The sequence below is a fragment of the Dromiciops gliroides genome, chromosome 6, assembly GCF_019393635.1.
Source record: "Dromiciops gliroides isolate mDroGli1 chromosome 6, mDroGli1.pri, whole genome shotgun sequence".
NCBI lineage: Eukaryota > Metazoa > Chordata > Mammalia > Microbiotheria > Microbiotheriidae > Dromiciops > Dromiciops gliroides.
In genome coordinates, this window is record NC_057866.1 from 140,053,924 (window position 1) to 140,077,051 (window position 23,128).

At 33.8% G+C, this 23,128-nt stretch overlaps 1 protein-coding gene across 6 annotated transcripts in view; it reads left to right on the plus strand.

Moving 5' to 3' along the window:
* YTHDC1 (YTH domain containing 1) overlaps positions 1–21,719 on the plus strand; it is a 34,174-nt gene extending 12,455 nt beyond the window's left edge. The window contains exons 4-17 of one of the 6 annotated variants that reach the window (XM_043970705.1): positions 4–373; positions 4,461–4,550; positions 5,065–5,118; positions 5,700–5,794; positions 8,028–8,136; positions 8,213–8,330; positions 10,210–10,294; positions 11,502–11,668; positions 14,289–14,371; positions 16,483–16,519; positions 16,591–16,654; positions 16,766–16,828; positions 18,235–18,369; positions 20,657–21,719. In XM_043970705.1, coding sequence (XP_043826640.1) covers positions 4–373; positions 4,461–4,550; positions 5,065–5,118; positions 5,700–5,794; positions 8,028–8,136; positions 8,213–8,330; positions 10,210–10,294; positions 11,502–11,668; positions 14,289–14,371; positions 16,483–16,519; positions 16,591–16,654; positions 16,766–16,828; positions 18,235–18,369; positions 20,657–20,899 — 1,713 coding nt within the window. In that variant the 3' untranslated portion in view covers positions 20,900–21,719. The remainder of the gene's footprint in view (positions 1–3; positions 374–4,460; positions 4,551–5,064; positions 5,119–5,699; positions 5,795–8,027; positions 8,137–8,212; positions 8,331–10,209; positions 10,295–11,501; positions 11,669–14,288; positions 14,372–16,482; positions 16,520–16,590; positions 16,655–16,765; positions 16,829–18,234; positions 18,370–20,656) is intronic. The other 5 variants (XM_043970707.1, XM_043970706.1, XM_043970708.1 and 2 more) reach the window with 5 other exon arrangements.
* The last annotated feature ends 1,409 nt before the right edge of the window (positions 21,720–23,128 follow it).

Below are 23,128 nucleotides of genomic sequence, written 5' to 3' on the forward strand. Positions count from 1 at the left end.
CAGAGAATTAGGCATGATGTGGATAGACGGCACAGCAGATCAAGCCTTTCTTCTAAAGAAGAGGTAAACTCTGAAGAATATGGTTCCGACCATGAGAGTGGTACCAGTGGTTCTTCTGAAGAGCAAGGAAACAACAGTGAGAATGAAGAAGAAGGAATGGAAGAAGAAGAAGAGGATGATGATGATGGGGAAGATGAAGAAGAGGTAGAAGAAGATGGAGAGGAGGAGGATGAAGAGGAGTACGAGCAAGATGAAAGAGACCAAAAAGAGGGAAACGACTATGATACTCGAAGTGAAGCTAGTGACTCTGATTCTGAGTCTGTATCTTTCACAGATGGATCAGTCAGATCTGGTTCTGGCACAGATGGATCAGGTATATGCTACAGCTGCAAATGAATACTTTTTTCTTTTACATTGATTTAATTAGCCTTTTTTTTCTTGAATGCATCCAGACTGACTGACTAGACTTCAAGAGGATAATCATAGTATTTATATTTAGAGCTTGAAGCAATCTAGTCCAATCCCCTCATTTTACAGATGAAGAACTGAGGGTCCAGATAGTTGATGTGACTTGACCAAAGTCATACATGTAGTAACAGAACTGGGATTTGAAACCAGGTCCTCTGACTCCAAATCCATCACTCTTTCCAGTGTAACAGACAGCCTCCCAAATTGACCATTGGCTTACCTTACATGTAATTTCCAGGATATTACCAACTAAGATTTAAGTGTGTTTATGTAAGTAGATGTAAGACTATATTATGTTATCTTCAAATTCTTTCACAACAGTGATGACGTTTTGAGTACATTGCTAGAAATTATACTGCCAATCCGTGTTAACTAAATAATGGAGGATGACTTCCTTTTTTTTATAGTGAATTGTCAAAGTGTTTTAAATCTAGCAAGGAGATTTGGTATATATTGTTGCATCTTCGTGTTATATATAGCTCCTGTGTTCTTTAAGAGGAAATGGCTAGAGTTTGAATTGAAATGGGTTGAGTCAAAGGATAGTGGCTTTTTGATTTCCAAAACTGTTGCTTAGTTTACTTCTCTCACTTCTGTGTAGGTATATATACTTGTAACAAATGGGTGCTTCATAGATAGAAGCTAGAGAATATTGTATTTGGTTTATGAAAGTAGATTCATCATGAATTTTACGATCAGTTAGGCATTTTAATTATCTACTTTGGAAGTAATTTTATTATATGGAATACACCAATATTTAACTTTTTTTTAACCTTTCTCAAGAAGATATTTCTGGCCTTGGAAGTATACCATAACTTAGTAAACTGTGATAATGAAATATATATATACATATAATATAAATATATATGTATGTATGTATGTATATATGTATATATTTTTTATTAGCTATTTTAAGGAGATAATAGTCCTAGAAAACATTTTTCAGTTAAATAAATTTGAACCTTCTCTAGGTTTATTTGGTATCTGAATGAAACAAGTTCCCCACCTGAGCCCTCACATTATACAAATGAAATATTTGTGAATAGAAAAAGACACATTAGGATGCCTAGATTCACAATTTGTATCCCTCATAGTTTATTTTTGAAATTTCACAGTAATTCATTATGTTGGCAAAATTGTTATTGGTGGTGAGGAAGGAGGGAGGGTGTTCATTTGAAGGAAGAAATGAGAATGAGTTACCAGTTTATAGCTTTCTGTTTTTATGAGGGTATGGGGTATGTATTAAAGATTCACATTTTCTTAACTGAAACTGAGGTAAATATTCTTTTGTCTCTGAGAAAGTACTGTGTCTTAAAATGTTTTTTAAAATAAAATTTTGTTAGTAGACATTTAAATATGAAATATGTCTTCTCTTGAGTGACACTACTACTGATGCTTTGTCTGATGCTATTGAGAGGCCAGAGGAAAGGGCTTTGCAGTTACATTGATTTGCCTTTTTTTCCTTCCACATCACAGTGGAAATAATTATTAGTACTTTTGGCCATAGGTGATTGAGAACAGGCTTAAAATCTTAAATTAGGTTTGATATTTCAAGAAAAAAAGTTAGAAAAGTTAGAAAGTAATAGTAGTTCTTCCCCCCAAAAGTATGTGTGTGTGCTCGTTTGTATGCATGCCTTGTGCATGTGTGTGTTGGCAGGAGATAGTGTTTTCTTTGAGCTAGTTTATAGATCTGGTCTGAAATTCAGAGTATGGGTTTTTTTTTGACATTTGGAAAAATTTCCTGCCCTTAAACTGTAGGGCAGAGATCCTCAACCATTTTATGATAAGGGCCTCTAAAGTATAAATCATTTGAAGCCACAGGGACCTGATATATAGTTTTTGCTGAGACTTGGAAAATTCCATGTGACAATATGGAAGCAACATTACATAGATTAGAAAGGAAAGGAACCCACATTATTATTCTACATTTGCACATGGCATCCTCTATTCCTGAAGTATATTTCTTAGCATAATAGGATTACATATTTAGAGACATGAGGGAAGTCTGAGGGCATCTAGTCCGACTCCTCCATTTTAACAGTTGAGGAAATTGAAGCCCAGTGAGGTTAAATGACCCCCAGTGATAGAGCAAGAATTTCAACCTAGGTCACCCTCTAACTCTAAATTCAACCTTCTTTCCACTATGCCATGCTGCTTCTCTGCCTTTCAGTCATTCTGTTTCTTCAAGGCTCAACTCAGGTACTTAAACTTTACTTTCACGATCCTGTCAGTTGATAGCATTTTTGTTTCCTCAAATTTTTCTAGAGCACTTTGGGTCTCTCTTTTGCCCCCAATCATTTCTATTATATGTCTTTGTTTATTCCTGATTTCTCCAGTAGAATTTTAAGCTTCTTGGGGGGTAGGGTTGGTCATTTTTAAACTTTTTTTATCCCTACCACTTAGCATAGGATTTTATATTTGTTGGTCGAATTTGAGATCAAATTGTAGATCAGGACTTGGCTATGACTCATAAAGCAATTGTTCACTAAGAATCACTAGGTATCTGATATGATTTAGCTCACAATATAGAATAGTTCACCTTTGAAATCTCTTAACACTTACCATTTCATACTGTATGCTATTTGTTCCATATCCTTGTTACCTGTCTGAAGTCAGAGAGTTATTAGAATAAAAAAAAACCCAGCATGATATGAATACTTTATTAGGAATTAACAGATCCTTTCCTGATTCTGCCACTGATTCCCTGTGCAAACGTGGGCAAGTCAACTGCCCTGGGCCATAGCTATATAATGAATAGACTTGGACTACATTATTTCAACAATCCTTTTAAGCTCTAAAGTTCTATAATTTAATTCTACTTGGAATATACATCCATGTTATCATACGGCTTTATCTGAAGATTATATATATTATCAAAACTTGTACTTAAGGACATCTTTAATTAAAGGACTAACAATATCTAGATTTTATTTTCTAGGTTTTAGGGAGAGATTTAAAATTTTTTTTTTGAGAGATTTTTAATTAAACCTGATTTGTTCCTACCCTTTTTGAGTAAGGTCAAGGACCAGTAAGGAAAAGAAAGTGCTAAAGAAAATAAGAATCAAAAACATATGTTTGTCACAGCATATCTTTTTTCCAGAAACAGATTTTGATTGTAGATGTCATCAAAAAATGTTAGTCCACAATAAAATAAAAATAGCAAAGGAATGAGAAACCATAAATTAGGTGGGAAGAATGGTAGTGGGTAACATTTGAGGCTTTTTATTTTTGTTTTCCTGAAAAACAAATATTTTTTAAGGTGATTTAGTTTTTATTTCTCATAACTTTGATTAGGTATCTAGTACTCAACATTCCAATGAAGTACTTATTTGATTTAGCAATAGTTTTCTTCCCATTTGTGGTTGAAACACATAGCTTACCTTTCAGTACTTTAAGATTTCAAAAGTATTTTACATATCAATTATCTTATTACTTTCTCAAAGCAATTCCATGAGATAGATGGCACAAGTAATTGTAACAATTTTACAGATGAAGAAATTGAGTTTAAGGGTAAATTACCTGAATCACACAGTAGTGTCAGAACTTCAGTTTGAAACCAGGGCAATTTTTTTTTCTCATTGTGTAGATCACTCTTCCAAGTCTTAAAATTTAATTTTTTCTAGTGAAAATTTGTACCAGATATTTCCAGAGATGTGGTTACAGATTTAAGTTGATTGAAATCACTCTCTAAGCCTCTTTTCTTATCTGTTAAATGAGGGGAGTTAGACAAGATTATGTCTAATACTCATTCTGTCTCAAAATCCATTGATTCTTTGATGTTTTGATGATCTTTATCATCCTCCTTACAAATATACATTTGGGAAGGTTTAGGAATGGACAGAAGTCACATGGTAATGCTATTTTCTCATTTTGGGCCACAAAAAACCCCACTATGTAATTGATAGTTAATTTCTTGTTGTGTAGTACCTGTTTTTGTTTTGTTTTCCATAATAGATATTGTGCTATTTTTCCTAATTGTTTTGGAATTTTTTTAGATGAGAAAAAGAAAGAAAGAAAGAGAGCCAGAGGTATATCTCCAATCGTTTTTGATAGAAGTGGAAGTTCTGCATCAGAATCCTATACAGGTATTTCTCTTTGATTGTTTTTGATACTGATTATTACCACATTTATAACTTTAATACATGGACTAAAAATGCAGTGATATAGAAATACTGTGTGGAAAATAGTTTAGTGTGAAGTTGTTAATGTCAGTTAGTTTTGATTTTTGGCATGTTCAATGTAATAAATGACTCTTAAGGGAAACTAAGCTTTTTCCTGTATTATTTTAATGCTGTTCTGTTACTGCTTAAGTGATATTTTCACTTTTATTTTTCTTGGAAGATGATGATTCAGTGACTAGTTTTCTGAGTGTGAAACTGTTCAAATATATAGATTTAAAAAAACAAACAACCAAAACCCACAAAAGCACTCCAAAAACTGAAACACTCGTGCACATTGAACAGTATTATTTTTGTGTGTGTGGGTGTGCAAGGAAGGATAATTTGTCATGAATGAGAATTATATGTGACAAGGCTGTAGAAATTGTGTCTTATCTCTATTAAGGCTCAATCTGAACAAATGTACTTTGGCTAAATACAGGTTCAGAAAAGAAGCATGAGAAATTATCATCTTCCGTTCGTGCTGTCCGAAAAGGTATCATTTAAATTTGAAAACAAACAAACACCTTTTTAATGCATGCCATATCACAAGCCATTGTTTTGCCTTGTCTGTACTTCATTAACAATTTATAAAGTAGTAATGTTCCGATATATATATATATATATATATATATATACACACACACACACACATACATATATACAAATAATTGATATTACTGTATGCTTATATAGAAACATCTCGATTTGGTACTATATATATTTTAAAGCAACAGCAAACATTTTCCTATCTTCTGCTTTTATAGACCTTAGATTGATTTGTATTCTCATAAATACACAAATCATATGGCATAATTAATCCTTTTTAAAGAGTCATCTTTGACACTTGGCAGAATAATAGTGTATCGGAACATCACTAAGTTTCCTTGGCTTTCATGTTGTTTTCTTTCTGAAGCTTTGCATTGTGTTTTCTGTTGCATAGTTCTCCAGGTTTGAGGGGGTTTTCATGATTTTTAAGAATTTAGTTGGGATCTAGGGGACTTACTAGAGTAAATTGAATTAAAAACCTGGTATGATAGTAGTTCCATCTTAATAAATTTGGAATTTATTTTTCAGACCAAACAAGTAAACTTAAATATGTTCTTCAGGATGCAAGATTCTTCCTTATAAAGAGTAACAACCATGAAAATGTCTCTCTTGCTAAAGCCAAGGTACAGCATCAGTTACAAAAATTTTTCTATCATCTTTTTCTATGTGAACAAGACTTTTCCTTTGTACAATAAAATAAAATATGAAATATGCATAAAACCTATTTTAATACAATTATCATTAACAATTATATCCTGAATTATAAAGGGTAACATCCATAAACCAATAAAATCTACTTTATGTAATTTATATTGTAACCATTTGTTGAAAACTAGAAGTAGATGGATTGTGCTTGGTGTTAAAGAACCTGTTACTAAATATAATTCTTCATCCTTGCATTGTGATAAACTTTTTATTTTTTGCCACAATGGCCTTGTTAAAGATGCATTGTGAAAGATTTTAAGAACATTGCAGTTAGACTGTAATTCTTGAAACTTAGATCAATTTTAGGAGGTGGTGCTACACCTGGAGTGAGGAAGAACCAAGTTCAAGTATGGGCTCAGATACTTCTGTGTTCAATGAGTAAACAACCTCACTTTGTCTTGGTTTCCTCAGCTGTAAAAAGGTCATAATAATAGTACCTCCTTCCTGAGTTGGTTGTGAGGGTTAAATGAGATGGTATTTTTAAAGCTGTTAGCATAGTGCCTGGCACATTATAGGTGCTATAAAAATGCTTCTGTTCTTATTATATACTATTGTTATCATTATGAATGGAGAGAAATAGGTTAAAGTAATTGGTGCAATTCTTAGGATTATTTTATAACCTATCTTTTATATTATAAAGACTTGCTTTTTAAAATTTTGTTTTTATTTGGTCCATTCAATTTCAGATATTTTGAAAATGAGATGTGTTAGTAGATACATTTAAAAACAAAGCTTCTATGTTGAAGATGAAGGATGGGAAATAAAGTATTTGTTGAAAATTCCCTGTTAGAGAAGTGACTACTAATTTTGAACCTAATAGAAGAAGAGAATAAGTCTTTAAGGCCCACAGTAAACATGCCTCCACCCAATTATATTTTCAGTTATTGCTAGAATATAAGCTTTTTAAAAACAGGGAATATTTTTATTCATCTTTATATGTGTTTAGCTTTATGTGTTTGATTTATTGAATACTCAAGAAATCTTAAATAGATGAAGAATGCCTTTTAGAGGAACTTAGGACAGTGTTATAGGAACTGGAAAGTTCTTTGTTATTTTGTTAAGTTCAGTGTTCTACCTGTTTCATCTGTGACTCCTAATTTCATTCATGGTTCCAAAGGTTTAAATTTACAAAGTATATGGTAGATATCAAGAGCTAAACTAGAAGCTTAAACTTTTACTCGACATTTCTGACATTTTCAATTCTGTTCAATAAGGACTGAGACTCAGTTTTCAATAAAGGGCACATTGTATCAAGAGGCCAATCTCAGTATCTAATGATCCTTTTCAGACTTAAGGGGCTGAACTTAAGGTAGTCACCAATATTCATTTGTGTAGGGAAAAAGAGGAAAGATGTGTGGGGTCAAATAGTGCTCATTGCAATTTTGTCCTCCATAGACACTTTGATTAGAGTGATATATTAAAATTATTGGTTGTAGTACCCCAGGAATGGGCTTTTTATATGATTATGTAAATAAAGTAAACTTGTTTTATATATATATATTGTTAAGTAAACTTGTTATATAAAAATTTGAAATAAAAAATTTTAAGCCAAGTTAAGTGATAATTATCTTATGGAGGGATTCCATAAAAAGATTACAAATTCATAATTCCTCTGGTTGGCTTCATCCTGCCCCCTCTGGCTGTCTGGTAGTCTGGTGAAACCTAGGGATCTTTTTTTAGAATAATATTTTTAAAAGCATAAAAGAAAACAAGACCACAAAGGAAGCCAGTTGTATGAATTATAGTTAATAAAAAAATATATTTTTTAAAAAAGTTAAGGGACCCCAGGTTAAGAACAGCTTTAGCCAGTATTTTAGCTACATGTTTAAAAAAAATTGTTGTTACCTTTTCTTTTTCATCACCTTCATTTCTGAGCATACCTTTGTGCCATTGCCTACCCAGTGAACCAACTCTTGTAAACCCCTCTTCTCCCAACCCCCAAAAAAAAATTTAAAGGAGGGGAAGGGGAATGTAGTTTATCATCTGGTCACATTTTAAATGTCTTGGTTTAAGAATCATATTGTGTTATTATCAAGTAAATGAACGACTTTCACATATAATTGTGATATGCCAGCTCAAACTCATTATTTTACTGTATGCTTCCTTGTGTTTTAAATGTGTATTTCCATGTTCTTTATATTATTGGTGTAGGGCGTATGGTCAACACTTCCAGTAAATGAAAAGAAATTGAATGCTGCATTCAGATCTGCAAGAAGTGTTATTTTGATATTTTCTGTAAGAGAAAGTGGAAAATTTCAAGGTAAAAAAAATTAATTTTGATTATAAAAGCAACTATTTTTGTTAGCATCTATTATATTATTATTTTCATTGCTTAGGGTTTGCGAGACTCTCTTCAGAGTCCCACCATGGAGGATCTCCTATACATTGGGTTCTGCCTGCAGGAATGAATGCTAAAATGCTTGGAGGTGTCTTTAAAATTGACTGGATTTGCAGGTAAATTATAAACTTAACCTTTTAAAATATAAAGATTAAATTTTCTTAATTTTTGTTCTTTTAAAAATTATTACAATGGAGATGGACAAGATTCTTTAAAGTAATTTTAAAATTATTGCCAAATTAATCCTTTTCCCTAAAATTGAATGGCTGATTTGGACAATTAATGGTTTTAATACACAAAAGAAAATCATTTACCTAGTTTATCCAGTGATTCAGTATCTTTTATAATCCAGAAACAGAATACAGGACATTCAAAAGATGTGTATATGTTGAGTTTGGTTAGAACTTTTATATTTCATAGGCTTTCTTCATTAGTATGAGAGCACATTATAAGACATAGATATCATAGACATAGACATCAGACATAGAAGAGACCATACCTAGTTTAACACCTCTCTTTCCCATTCTGTAGATGATGACAGGCTTAGAGTTTTGTTTCAGGATGCAGAGCAGAGACAGAATTTTTAACCTGATTCACTATCTCAAAATTTTCTGTGATTATGGCTAGACCTCAGAGACTATAAAGATAGTTTAACTTCCTCCTTTGACTGATTAGAAAAGTTAGACCCAGGAATTTGCCTAGAATAATATATAGATAGTAATAGAGGTGGGATTTGAATCCAGTTGTTCTGATTTCAGAGCTATTAACTCCAAGTGATAAATATTACATTTTATTCCCCTCTTTTTGGCTACCAGATTTCTACTCTGAATATTATGTCATATATAGAAACCTTCTTGTTATTTCATTCTTTCGGGATGTGAGAGACATTTTAAATAAAATTAAAATGGATTTCAACTTTGTCATTTAATATTGCCTAAGCCCTAGTTTCTTAAACTGTGAGTCAAAACCCTATATGGGTTCGCATAATTGAATGTGGGGCAACAATTTGGCAACAGTAAAAGGTTCTGTATACCTATTTTATATACCTATGTACTCAGGGTTGTGTAAAAATTTCTCATGTGAAAAGGGGTCGCTCGTGGAAAAAGTTTAAGAAACCCTGGCCTAAGCTATTTTGTTAAGGAGATAAAATCTTAGATGCTTTGAACTCCTTTCATTTTCACAGATGATCATTTAACCAAGAGTTAGCTATTTCTACCATATAGTCAACAGAATATAGGGGTTTGCAGAAGTATAAGAGAAAGAAATGTATTTTTTAAGAACTAGAAGAGAAGGCACCTTAGAAATTATTCCAACTGAGAAGCTGAGTAACTTTGCCAACTTAAGGGCAAGAGCTATGATTAAAACTCAAGTTTGTCAATTTTTAGTCCGTTGCTTTCTACTTTGTGATTCTTAACTCTACAGAGGCTTAGTCTCAATGAGATGAGTGTGTGTGTGTGTGTGTGTGTGTGTGTGTGTGTGTGTATATCTCACAATAACAAACTAGTTTATATGCTAAGTTATGTGGAACATCAGCATTTAAGTCTATGTTAACTTGCTGAAATTCATCCTAACAACAGCTCTGGAGTTTGTGATCACAACTTCGGGGAAAACTAGGTACAGGAAAGCATTTCTGTTGAATGTTCTCAAACATCTGAGGGACCTATTTTTACAAATTATCATTATTTGTGAAATAATCTACCTACATTCTTTTTTTTTAAGTGAGGCAATTGGGGTTAAGTGACTTGTCCAGGGTCACACAGCTAGTAAGTGTTAAGTGTCTGAGGCCTGATTTGAACTCAGGTACTCCTGACTCCAGGTCCGGTGCTCTATCCACTGCGCCACCTAGCTGCCCCCCCCCCCCCAACATTCTTATATAATAAAACCCAGGGTTCTCATGCTTAAATCAGCTTACTATGGGAGTGAAATAAACTATTTTGTTTAAGGATCTTTACTAAACAATTAAAATAATGTATTTGATGCTACTTCTATATTTAGGCGTGAATTGCCCTTCACTAAATCTGCTCACCTTACCAATCCTTGGAATGAACATAAGCCAGTTAAGATTGGACGCGATGGACAGGTTTGTCAGTTTAATTGAAGTTTTTAGTAACATTAAAACAACAAATGGTTAGTGTTTAAGTTCATCAAAAGCCATTTTGCTGCATTGGTACTAAAGTATTCTTTCTAAATTGTTTTACAATTCGTAAAAAAGTCTTTTAAATGGTACAAAGGAAAATAAGAATGACTAACACAACCAGAAGTTTTCTTTTTCAGAACTTACATTTTATTTTGATTAGAACCATAGTTAATTATCAACTGTGATGTTTTGGGTAATAGTTTGGGGAAGCTCGTTAGGAAATTGAGACTTGAGGTTTTTATTTTTTTTGAAGCCTGTGCTCTGCTTTGCCTTTTTTATTGACTTTCAGTGACACCGATTTTATAGCTTCAAGTTTACTGACTTAATTGAAGCATTGTGAAATATATTTATGATCACATTTTAATATAGAGTATGGAAAAAAACTTTTTAAAAGGTTACTTTTACTAATTCATTATTGAAAAAGTGTTCTGAAGAAGCAATGAAGAAATCTATTGGTTTTAGATAACCAAAAATATCCTAATCATCTGCCCTATTTCAGAATCAGAAATAAGATGAATCATTTTCAGTAAGTGCTTAAAATAATATGTGGAAGTGAAAGTTTATGTTGTATTCACTCTGAATAATCTTAAGCATTAATAATCAAAAGATACCAATTTACATTTAAGAAGTGGTTCTTTCACTAGTTTGTTTCATAATTATATGAAAATTTCAGTGAAAAGAGATTATAATAAATACATGAGCTACGTTGACATTCTGATTTGTGAGTAATGCTCATGAGTTAGGTTAATGGGATGATAATTTTTTGTGTTTGGATCGCATTGTGGGTGATAATTTTGACTTAGCTTTTTTGTATTTTGCATAAAATGTTCATAAAAAGGAGTATTCCTTTTTCTGTAACTGTGATTATAACAATCAATTATCAACAAAGAACTTTCTGTGCTACTTTAACTGTGGTGATCCCAGCTATGTATTTCCCCTTCATCAGTGGTCACCTCCTGTGTAATAACTGAAACACAACTGAAAAGAAATTAAGAGCTGGCAGTTTAATGGAACTACATTTGATCCTTAACCATGGGAATAAAGGCACTGTCTCAACTTGTTTGTTTATAAAAACCTCAGGAAAATGGTACAAGTCTTTTGAAAGTTTATTCCTGTTTTCAGCTTGTAAATCGCTACTTTCCTATTCCAGGAAATTGAGCTTGAATGTGGAACCCAGCTTTGTCTTCTATTTCCCCCCGATGAAAGTATTGACTTGTATCAGGTCATTCATAAAATGCGTCACAAGAGAAGAATGCATTCACAGCCCCGTTCAAGAGGACGTCCTTCCCGTCGAGAACCAGTCCGGGATGTGGGAAGGTTAGAAACGTTCTTTGGACTGATAATAGGCACATGTATCAGAATAACATGATGGAGGAATGTGATTCGTCAAAAGTTTGCCCTGCGGTAAAGAAGAGAGAAAATCCTCAAATCAAGCTGCATGGACTAGTTTGTGGCTTCATTGAGGATTTCACATTGTCACCTTGGTCTCAGTCATTTTTCAAGAGGAAAATGGGGATCTTTTGCAGAAAAAAATGTTTGCTAAAGAGTGATACCTAGTTTAGATAATTTACAGATAATACAATGTATAACGTTGAAGTGAGGTAGGCTTTGATTTGCTATGAACAGGCTAGAATGGAGGAGAAAGAGAAAGTTTATATGAAAAAAAGTTGTTAATATTTTGTAAAAGCCTTTTCTTTCAGGTGTGTCTCTGGATAAGCCTTATCAGATATGGGACTTTTATAAAGGATCACTAATAATTTTTCAGAAGATGGCGCCTCATTTAGAGGATAAATATTTTAAGTTATTTTGATATTCAAGAGGAGCATTATTGGGACTGTTTCAAATTGTGTCACCGTGATGTGTTAACCCCATTGCCAAATATTCTCTAACATGTAACCACTGAATTCACACATCTTGCTGAGCTTCTGAAAACAATAGGTTCTTTCCAAAGGGGATCAGATCAAGTGGCCCTGGGAGACCCGGCAACAACCCAAAAAGAATGGCTGTTGCTGTGTCTGTTTACAACCTTTCCAGATGCTGGCAGTACTCGCGGACTTAAAATATTTTTAGAGGATCGTCATGGTTTATTGATCACTGCTTTATGAACTAAACAGCATTTTCCAGGAAAAAGGGGGTATAACTTGTTACAGAATTGGAGAAGTCTTTGCAAAGGACTGATATAAGCCCTTCTACCAAACACCTTCCCCTGTAGCCACTTTGCATAAAGATAAATCTAAAGTTTTCTGCTAAAGACTGTTGGATGTGTGGTTTGATGGGATGAAACCTTTGGTTAAGTTTCCTTTTGGAGGAAACATTCTGTGGTAGGTAACAGATATCCAACAAGAGCCCCTATTCCATTGAGCTTTAAAAGGACACTATCGAATAGGTAGGAGGAAACCTGGCAGAGCCCCCTTATTTTTGGCCTAAAAGGACTGAGCACCAAGATGTCTTTTGAAGTTTTAAACTAAGAGGTTTCCAGTGCAATAAAGTATTTACAAGTGAAGTTTTTACCTCAGTTTTGCAATGGACTGCAAACTATACATATAACACCACCACTCCTTCTCTCAAGCCTGCCAGGGCCTCCATTTATGTATGTGGCTTACAGCTTAAAGTCAGTAGTTGGACTACTATATGAACTGTTACTATCATGTTTTATACCGGTCGTAAATGCACCCCCCAACTACAAGAAAGCGGTATGTTCTTTACACCAGCTTTTAATTTTCTTAGTAATATTTACTGTAGATGCAACTGCTTTGTTCTGTTGTGGGGGGGGAGGATTTGGGGCTTTTCAGAGGCTTAAACATTTCTTCACTTTTTTATTGCAGTTTGTATAAATATTGGGAATTGTTATGAGGCTGAATAGTCAGTTAATGGAAACAAATGTTGATTGGTCATTTTCCAGATGATTGCTGAAAAAAAAAAAAGTGTTAATCGGTTGGAGTTTAACTTACTGATTTTTTTTTTTAATAACAAGGGAATATGTAGATGAATGAATTCAACATCTCATTTTGATGTTTGAATATTTGGATAAATATTAAGAATTCTCCCTCTTTGAGGTATATTTTAAGAGTTTCTATCTAGGGAGTAAAACAGTGTTTTGCAAATGCCCTATAAACAATGATATTGACATTTAAGGGGAAGAGTTATGCATCTGCTTATTTTTGTCCCAAGGGAAACTTAACACAATGAACTGCCCATATTGGCTCTAAAATGTTTTCTTTTTCTGTGAAGGCCTAATAAAACATTAATAAAATATGGTCTTAATGACTGCTAGACACCTACCCTTAAGATAAGTGATCTTTCCAAAGGCTTTGAAGACTTAGGGAGTTTTTGTTTTGTTTTGTTTTGTTTTTTTTAAACCTACCCAATTTTCTATTTGAATCACGTAAAAGGAAAAAAACCCTGCAAGTAAACACACACACACACACACACACACACACACACACATCATTTTTAAAAGCCGGTGTTAGAAATCAATCTGTAATAAAATAGAAAAGGTGGTTTGAGGTATAAAGTAGTGGTGGGAACAAAGGGTATTGAATTGAGATTTTGTTCAGATTAGTTCTTAAAATCAATGTTGAATTTTTTTTTAGCTCAGTTTATTTGACTGATATTTGTGTCTGATTTACTAAAATGTGACTTTACATGTTTTGAGCAGGTTACTCTTTCCAAGTGTCTGGTCTTAGCATGAGACATCAGAATGACAAGTAGCTCTACCTCCAGCAGTAAAGTTTAGGGTATGGTTTGTGATAATACTAAAAGCTTAAAGAAATGAAGATTTAGAAACTTTAGGTCTACTCGAAGCTGACTAAAAATTGAGAAATAATCCCTAAGGGAAACCATGGCCTGATCTGTTTGCTTATTTCTGTCAAATACTCTGCTTTCCCATTTTCAAAACAGGTTTCGGTTTAATGTCTAATGTGTCTAATTTGTATAGGCGTCGACCAGAAGATTATGATATTCATAACAGCAGAAAGAAACCAAGGATTGACTATCCCCCTGAGTTTCATCAAAGACCAGGTTAATATCTTACAATCATGCAAATATATTTGGCTTTTTAGAATTATTTTAGAATTTAGTGATTTTACAAAAATAAGAATTTAAAACTGGGAAAATACAAAGATCTGAATATTGAAATCTTGGAAATTCTTATTAGTATTTCTTTAGCCGGCTGCCTTATCTCCCTTTATAATTGGATTCAAAATTCAGGACTGTTGCACATCATTATATAAGCAATATTATTATTATTTTTTGTTGTTGAGGCAATTGGGGTTAAGTGACTTGCCCAGGGTCACACATCTAGTAAGTGTCAAGTGTCTGATGCCAGATTTGAATTCAGGTCCTCCAGAATCCAGGGCTGGTGCTCTATCCACTGCAGCACCTAGCTTGCTCCAGCAGTATTAATTTTAATGCTATTTTGTATTATAAGAAACTTTTCTCCCTACCTGGCAGTTTACATTGATGTTAAAATGAAACCTATATTCTATTTACTATAGAAGCATATGAAGCCAAAAAACTATGTTTAATTTTTTTTGTCCCATATGTTAGATACTATGTGTCATATTAAAAATTTTAAAAGACTCATTTTAAAAACCTGTAGCTGTTTTGAGAGAATGCAGAGGAATTTATAGTGAGGGCTGCTATAATAAGATTTCTTCTATGTAATTAAGGGACTAAGGACCCCTATAAAAATCTTTAAAATTTTATGACTTCAAAGTGTGGAGTCTAGGACCTGTCTCTTTAAAAATTGCTTAAAAATTTGGACATTTGAAATAGTAAGAATATATGCTTTGCATTGGGGGGGGCAGTGAAGGTTAAGTGACTTGGTCAGGATCACACAACTAGTAAGTGTCAAGAGTCTGAGGCCAGATTTGAATTGAGGTCTTCCTGAATCCAAGGCTGGTGCTTTATCTACTGTGCCACTTAGCTGCTCTCTGCTTTGCATATTTTTTAAAAATTCCATCTTCCATTCCCAAAGTAGAGGGGAATGAGGGACAGAAAGTAGATGCTTGTTCATTTGAAAATTTTTACTATAAAAAATATGTATTGTGTTGTTCTTTTCTTAAGAGAATAGATGCACTGCATATAGTGCCACCCCCCACACCCCCCCACCCCACCCCCACATTGATCCTGATTGGTATCTTGCAACTTCTGGTGAGAAAACTCCCTTCACAAAATAACAGTCTACAGTTGTATAATTTAAGAGTTGCTTGGGGACACTGGAAAAAGTTGGGGGATTTGAACCCAGGTCGTCTTGACTCAAGTCCTGCTTCTTGATTTACTCAACTCTATTCCTTGTTATGCTTTATTTTTGTTTGTAAGAGAAGTTAATCCAGAAAATATAGACATAGTCAACCAGTAATATACACAATTTAATGTTTATTCTAATTTTCTTGGTCTGTGAAAATTTTGAGTTCTTTTAACATTTCCATTCTAAGGTATAATTCTTTTTTAATGATAATTCTTTTAAATTTATCCTTAGTACCTCTGTTAAGAAATTTGAAAAGAATGTCAAAACCCTCACTTTTATGAGTTTTGTTAAACTCTGAAGAGCTTGGGAAGGGGGCTTATTGATTATGTAGCCAACCCCCATTTTTACAGGTGAGTCAACTTAGGCCCATCAAAGTTAAGTGACTCCCTTAATGGAATGGAATTCCACTGGCAGTGGAAGAGCTATTATTAGAGTCTAGTTCTTCTGTCTCCCAATTAATTGTATTTTATTTCTCCAGCTTTCATTTTTCTTACATCTCTTCTGTTGAATTGGCAGGAATTATGTCATTTATTTGCTTGTTCTTTTGGATTTGGAATATAAGCATTAGTGTTAAAGTTTGATTTAAATATTTCCCATGCTAACCCTTGATCTTGTACCTGCTATTGTTAGGAATTGGCCATATGTTTAATGAGTCAGAATATTAATCTGAAGGTGTATACAAAAGTTTATAATTCTCTTAACCAGATAGTTAATTATTTTCTTACTATCCGTTATATCAAAGACACTCAAGAGACAGTTTCAGTTGCAGGATTTAACTCTAGATTTCAGAGAGAATTAGAGTTCAGTGGAAAAAGACAATTTTAATGATGAATATGAAAATTCTGAATTTGATTTACTGAAATGCTTGATGTTTAAACAGGGTATTTAAAGGATCCACGGTATCAAGAAGTAGACAGGTAAGTTGGGTTTCTTTTGATTAATTTTTAACAATATTCTAGGAACTGGTTTATGAATTACCTGAATTTAGTTTCACAAATCTTATTCCCAACAGACGATTTTCAGGAGTTCGCCGAGATGTTTTTCTAAATGGGGTAAGTCTTTTAAACTTTAAATTTAAAACATGGGGGAATTTAGAGTATGGTTCGTTTGCAGTTCTAAAATATTACCTTATTTAATGTTAACATTATGGTCTTTCATTTTAGTCCTACAATGATTATGTGAGAGAATTTCACAACATGGGACCTCCACCACCATGGCAGGGAATGGTTTGTATTCTGTACATCTTGATTTCTTAAAAAATATTTAGCTTTAGTTGAAGCGTTAATTTGTTTTTGACAAATTTTTATCAGTTTATATATAGAGATTTGTACAAAAGAAATAGATGTGTTCTTTTTGGATGATGAAAATGATTTCATATGACTTGAAATTAGATATTCCTATACCTTAAACACTGAACCAGCCCTTATATAAAGTTCATTGCTTGAGGTGACTTAGATTTTTTTTTTAATTGTGGTGTAAGTTTTAAGTTGTAGAAGGTATTTAAGACACTGTTAAACTTATTTTTAGAGTAATCGAAGCTAGGTAATTGAAACAACTTATTTATCCCACCAGGATATTTCTTCTTTTTAGTCCTTTATTTTCTTTTTATAATTTTCTTGATTTTTGTGCTTTATTTTTTTTTAATTGCTTTATTTTCTTTTTAGTGCTTCTTTCTAGTACTTTATGAAAATGCCAGTAAAATTGGAAAATATACACTGAATTGAATACAGTTTGGAAATTGTGGAACTTCAGTTTTTAGATCTTTTCTTTTTTTTTTTTTTTTTTTTGCAGGGGCAGTGAGGGTTAAGTGACTTGGCAGGGTCATGGAGTTAGTGTCAAGTGTCTGAGGCTGGATTTGAATTCAGGTCCTCCTGAATCCATGGCTGTTGCTTCATCTACTGCGCTACCTAGCTAGCCCCCTTTGCTGGGTTTTCTTGAGAAGATAATATAAAACTGCTTTCATTTACTTTGTTTTTTCCTTTGATAGTGGCGTTTTCATGCTGGTCAAGATCTGTGATCTCATTGCTATAGGGAACTCCCAGTGAAAAAACTCCCTCTACCAATGCAAATCATCACTTCTGCAATTTATCATCTTAAAGAGTTGCTTGGAATGCTGAGAGGCTAAGTAATTTGTTCAGAAGCACATAGTCAGTATTTGTCAGAGGCTGGACTTGGGCCCAAATTTTCATGACTCTGAATTCACTTATAAGACACAGAACAGTTGGTGGTTCAGTAGATAGAATGCTGGGCCTGTAGTCAAGAAGACCAAAGTTCAGATATAGCCTCAGATACTTACTAGCTGCAGTATGACCTTTGCCAAGTCATTTGACCACTGTGTGCCTCAGTTTCAAGTGTAAAACGAGGGTAATAATAGTAGCTTCCAGAGTTGTTGTGAGGATCAAATGAGAATACATTTGTAAAATTCAAAAAAAAAAATGAAGTTAGAATTAGAGTGCTTATGAATAAGGTTACAAAGCTGCTGCTGAGTGGAATCCTAGTATTTTGGAAAATAAGTAGCGTTATTTAGATACAAGTTAGTTTACTTTTTTCCTTACTGAAATGTATATGCTAAGATTGAAAACTTAAGCATCTACTCAATAAACAATGTTTATCAAAGTATGTTTTCTGTTAGCCCCCTTATCCAGGCATTGAACAACCACCACATCATCCTTACTATCAGCACCATGCTCCACCTCCTCAAGCCCATCCCCCTTACTCAGGACATCATCCAGTACCCCATGAAGCAAGATACAGAGATAAACGAGTAGTAAGTACACTAGAAAGCAAATACATGAGGGGTTGGATGGCTTTGAATTCTGTGATTGTGGGTAATTTAACCTTTACATATAGCAGATAGTATTCAGCTTCAAGCCATTTCATGTTTCCATTGTAGACTTTGTTTATAGCAATTCATGTTTTTAGTAAGATGGATGACTTTCAGTTCCCCAAAAGTGATTTTTAGACAATAATTGTCAAGCATGATAAAATGCAAGCTGAATAATTGCTTAGATTCAGGTTAGTTCAGTTTGTTCTATTCTTGATGAGACCTTCATTAAAGCCATCTAATATCTGCTCTTTCAGGTTATTGTTTCTGATTGTTTTTAATGCATCAGTATAGCCAGCTTTCCATTCTGCTTACAGATAGGTGCAAGAAGTACCAAAAATTTAGTTAGCTTGATTATATCGTTTCATCATTTTTTTATGGGATAATATTAAGAAGTGTTGGTATAGCCTTAAATTAGGGTAGCAAAAACCCCCAGAAGTTTGTTCATAATAACTTCTCCATGTTAATGGGTAAGGTCTTAAGACTACTCACAAGAATCACAGTGTTGAGTGTTATGTAAGGAGTCAGCCCCATGATGAGATTTCTGGGGTTTTAGAAGATAGAACCCATGTAATAAAGACAGTTTGAGTTTTTAATATATTTTTATCATGTGTTTGAAAATTGCTTTTAAAAAAACTCATGGCAATTTCCTTTGAAATGTTGAAATTTTCTTCTACCAAGAACAGTATGCTTTTTTGTTTATATAACTGTGCCATTCTTTCCAACGGTGAGAACCCTAAACTATCATTAGTAACAAATGGAAATTGAGGGTTTTTTCCTAGTAGTTGTAGATTTGTGCTAAGTCATTCACAGTCCTGTGTATTCCATTTTTTATGGATTTCATCATTAAAAAATGTACCTTTTTTGGCTCAGCCTATGTCTGTTTTGTGCATTTGCATTAAAATGTACATGCACTTTGTGTATAAGGCAGACCAAGTTAACTGTGTTTCAAACCTTTGCTCCAAATATTCTAGTTGACCTTGTTGAGAAGGGAGAAAACAAGGAGGCCAAGCCAGATAAGTGACTTGAGAGGTAGGAGGATAAAAATAAGAACAACAGAAAGAGGCAAGGGGTTGAACTTAGATATACCCAAAACTCACTATAATAGCATTTATATTAATTCTCTCATGACCAATTTCCAATATTGCCTGGCCTTGACTTTTTTGGGGGGGGGGAGGGGGGGCGGACAGTGAGAGTTAAGTGACTTGGCCAGGGCCACACAGCTAGTAAGTATCAAGTATCTGAGGCTGGATTTGAACTTAGATCCTCCTGAATCCAGGGCCACTGCTTTATCCACTGTGCCACCTAGCTGCCTCCTGACCTTGACTTTTTAAACTCATTTTTCATTTTCTCTTTCTAGATCATCTCTTTGATTCTACTTTGTAGTTTTAAGGTCATTGCAAACTCTGTTTAACTGTACCTTATATCTCAAGGGTTATTTTAAAAGGTTCATATGAGGCAACTAGGTGGCATAAGGCAGAGTGCTAGATTTGAACTCATGAAGATTCAAGTTCAAATTTTGCCTCAGATACTTCCACGCTATGTAACCCTGGTCAGACTACACAGTCTCTCACTTTGAGTCTTCCTCATCTGTAAAATAAGGATAATAGCACCTACTTCCTAGGGTTATTGTGACAATCAAATGAGATGTAGTTGTTATTATTATTAATGCTAGTAGCTATTATTGTTATTACTCTTTTCATGTTCTTTGTTGTCTTGCCACTAGTAGCAGTAGGCTATCTTTGAAAATCTCCATGAATGCAGCTTTCTTGGAGGATCTCAAAGATAAAATGAGTTTTGTGTGAAGAAGGCACAAGTGTTTGTGGCATAGTGGGTAGAATTAGATGAGAGAAAACAGACCCAGAGTGTTGCAGACTGAAATATTTCACTTGGATGCAGTGAGGGAATTTATGAGTGGTGGTGGAAGAAAATTGCTAGGTTATTACTTTAACCATAACATTTTTGAAGAGATATCATTGAATATGTTTCTTGAAGTTGAATGATATGAATGCTTTAGTAGTGAAGGTTTTGTTTAATCCATCTACAACAGTGTACAGGAGAGGAGGTGTCTCAGATACACATTTAAATACTGTTTTTAGCAAATTGTCAGACATCGAGTTACACATATTTAATAGAAAGCGAAGTTCCTAGCACCCCCCCTCAAAAATTGTTCCATAGATTAGAACTTTATTCTTTCTGTTCCAAGCCTTCAGATTTACCTAAGTTTAAGATATTGTCTTCTTTTCAGCATGATTATGATATGCGAGTAGATGACTTCCTTCGTCGAACACAAGCTGTTGTCAGTGGCCGAAGAAGCAGACCCCGTGAACGAGATCGAGAGAGAGAACGGGATCGTCCGAGAGATAACAGGAGAGACAGAGATAGGGATCGAGGACGAGAGAGAGAAAGAGAGAGAGAAAGATTATGTGATCGGGACAGAGACCGAGGGGAGAGAGGACGATACAGAAGATAATGTGTCTGGAAGCACTGATTGTTTAAAAACAACAAAAAAAATTCTTGTATTTTTTTTGTGTGTTTACAAGTAGTAAATTTATTTTCAGATGTCTACTTAAAGTTCATTGTGTAAAAGGTTTTATTATGACCCTCTTTGTTCCAAGCATGCAGTATATAAGAACTGGAAAAACTCAAATCAGCCAAAACAAATGCACAAAGGTGATGCTTGAGTTGACACTTTTATTGGGGCAGAATGGAAAAGTCAAGAATGTAGATATTGATTCATTCTCCGTAAGTGTTCATCTGCTTATATAGTGTGTTCATCCTAGAGTTTTTTTTTTTATTTTTTGTTTTTTGGATATTGATGGATAACTGCCGTGATATTTTGCTTTGATGTTTTCTTACAAGTAGTTGCACACGGTTCAGTGAAAATAATGCTGCTATCAAGTATGCAAATATCGAAGTATGATGGTTTGACTTTATGGCAGTGTTGTAGCAGCCTCTTTTTTTCCCCTTTGTTTTTTAAAACTTATTCTGTAAAGTCAGTCACATTTTTTATTTTTTTTTCAGTCTTCAATGATGAAAGCAATATTAAGAAGACATTATTGATACCTAATTTTTAACCTTTTTAAAGAGAATCTTCCTATGTTCAGTAGCATTTTGGTCAGTGCTATTGTTTAACTTTCTCCTCCAAAATGTATACATTGGCTTGGAATGTTCACAACCTGCGTGTATGGCAGCAGAAGAAACCTATGTATTCTACATTGCTACTTTTTTTTTTTTTTGGTTTTTTGGTTTGGTTTTTTTTTTTTTGTAAAAAATAAATTGGTAAAGATTGACACTTCTGTTGTGTTTATTTCTTAGCTTTTTGAAAGTTATTTTTTAACATGAAAAGAACATAGCTTAGAGGCTAGATTTTTCTAAGTTTGCTATTTTAATTTCCTGTATCAGGAACTTTTTCTTGCCTTTTTTCCAACACTAGAAATGTAACCCAGGCTAATTCTTAGATCTACCAAAATAAGGAGTACTTTTTATTTGAACTTTGATGGTGTTTTGGAAAACTGCTGTATTGCAGATTAATTATGGTCCAGTATGTTCCTTGGATAGCTTTCCTGTAGCTTTCTTCCCTTGCTTTTGTAAGTATAATTGCTTAAAGCTATTTGCTAATAGATCATTCTAAATTGTCAAGATAGTTCATTGCTATTTTCCATATTCTAAGTTTGTATTAACCTCTTGACATGAAAACACATACATATGTTGCACTTTATTCATAACTGAGTAATGTAGTGCAAATATTCTTTCCCCCCTCCCCCTTTTAACAAATGTAGAAACGGGCATAAAGAATTACACTAATTACTAGCTCAAGGTCACAAAGCTAATAAACTGTAAATCTGCAACTTGAACCTTGTTTTCTGACTCCATATCCTGTGCTCTTTCCACTTAAATTAACATTCTTTCCTTTTCACTCTCCTACTAATAGTTTTGATAGCTTTTGTTTTTAATTGTCAGATTTCCATTACTCCAGTCACATTGACAAATGAGCAGGTTTTTTGTTGTTTTTTCTTGGATAGTGATTTGTCATCTAGTCTAGTGGTTGTCAAACTCAGAAACAGAGGGTCACTAAATTATATGTAAGGATCACTGGGCTGCATGTTGACTTAGTTTTAAAATGTAATATCTGTGTTTTATTGCATTTATTTTGTTAAGTATTTCTGTAGGCTGACTGTTGAACATTTGATCTATTCCACTTTCATTTCCCAGATGATGTCCTGAAGAAAAAAAGAGGACATCAAGAAGAATGGAATGGTCTTGTGCTGTCAGTTGCTAAAGAGCTGTCAAGATATAGGAGGGCAGCAAAATCATTGGATTTAGCAATAAGAGCCACCTTGAGGAAAGCTGGTTAAGTGCCAAGAGCAAAAGCAAATGGGGTTAAATGAGAAAGAAGCTCATGAAGTTGTGGGAACAATGAGGTCTTTCTAAAAATCTGCTATTTTAAGATGAGGAAAGGGCAATAACTGGCTGTCAGAGTCAATGCAAAGGTTTTTACCTTTAGAACACAAAATAGCTCTGTTATGGAGGTACTAAAGACATTTTTAACATTTAGGAGGGCATTAGAAGTTGATAACATAGCTTGGTTCTTCTCTTCACAAACTTAAAGCTTTCCATTTCTTTGACATTACATATTTAGTTATGCTCAAGGTTACTTTGGCTTACAAAATCGAATGACTTTCCCCTAGAGGTTGAAAGA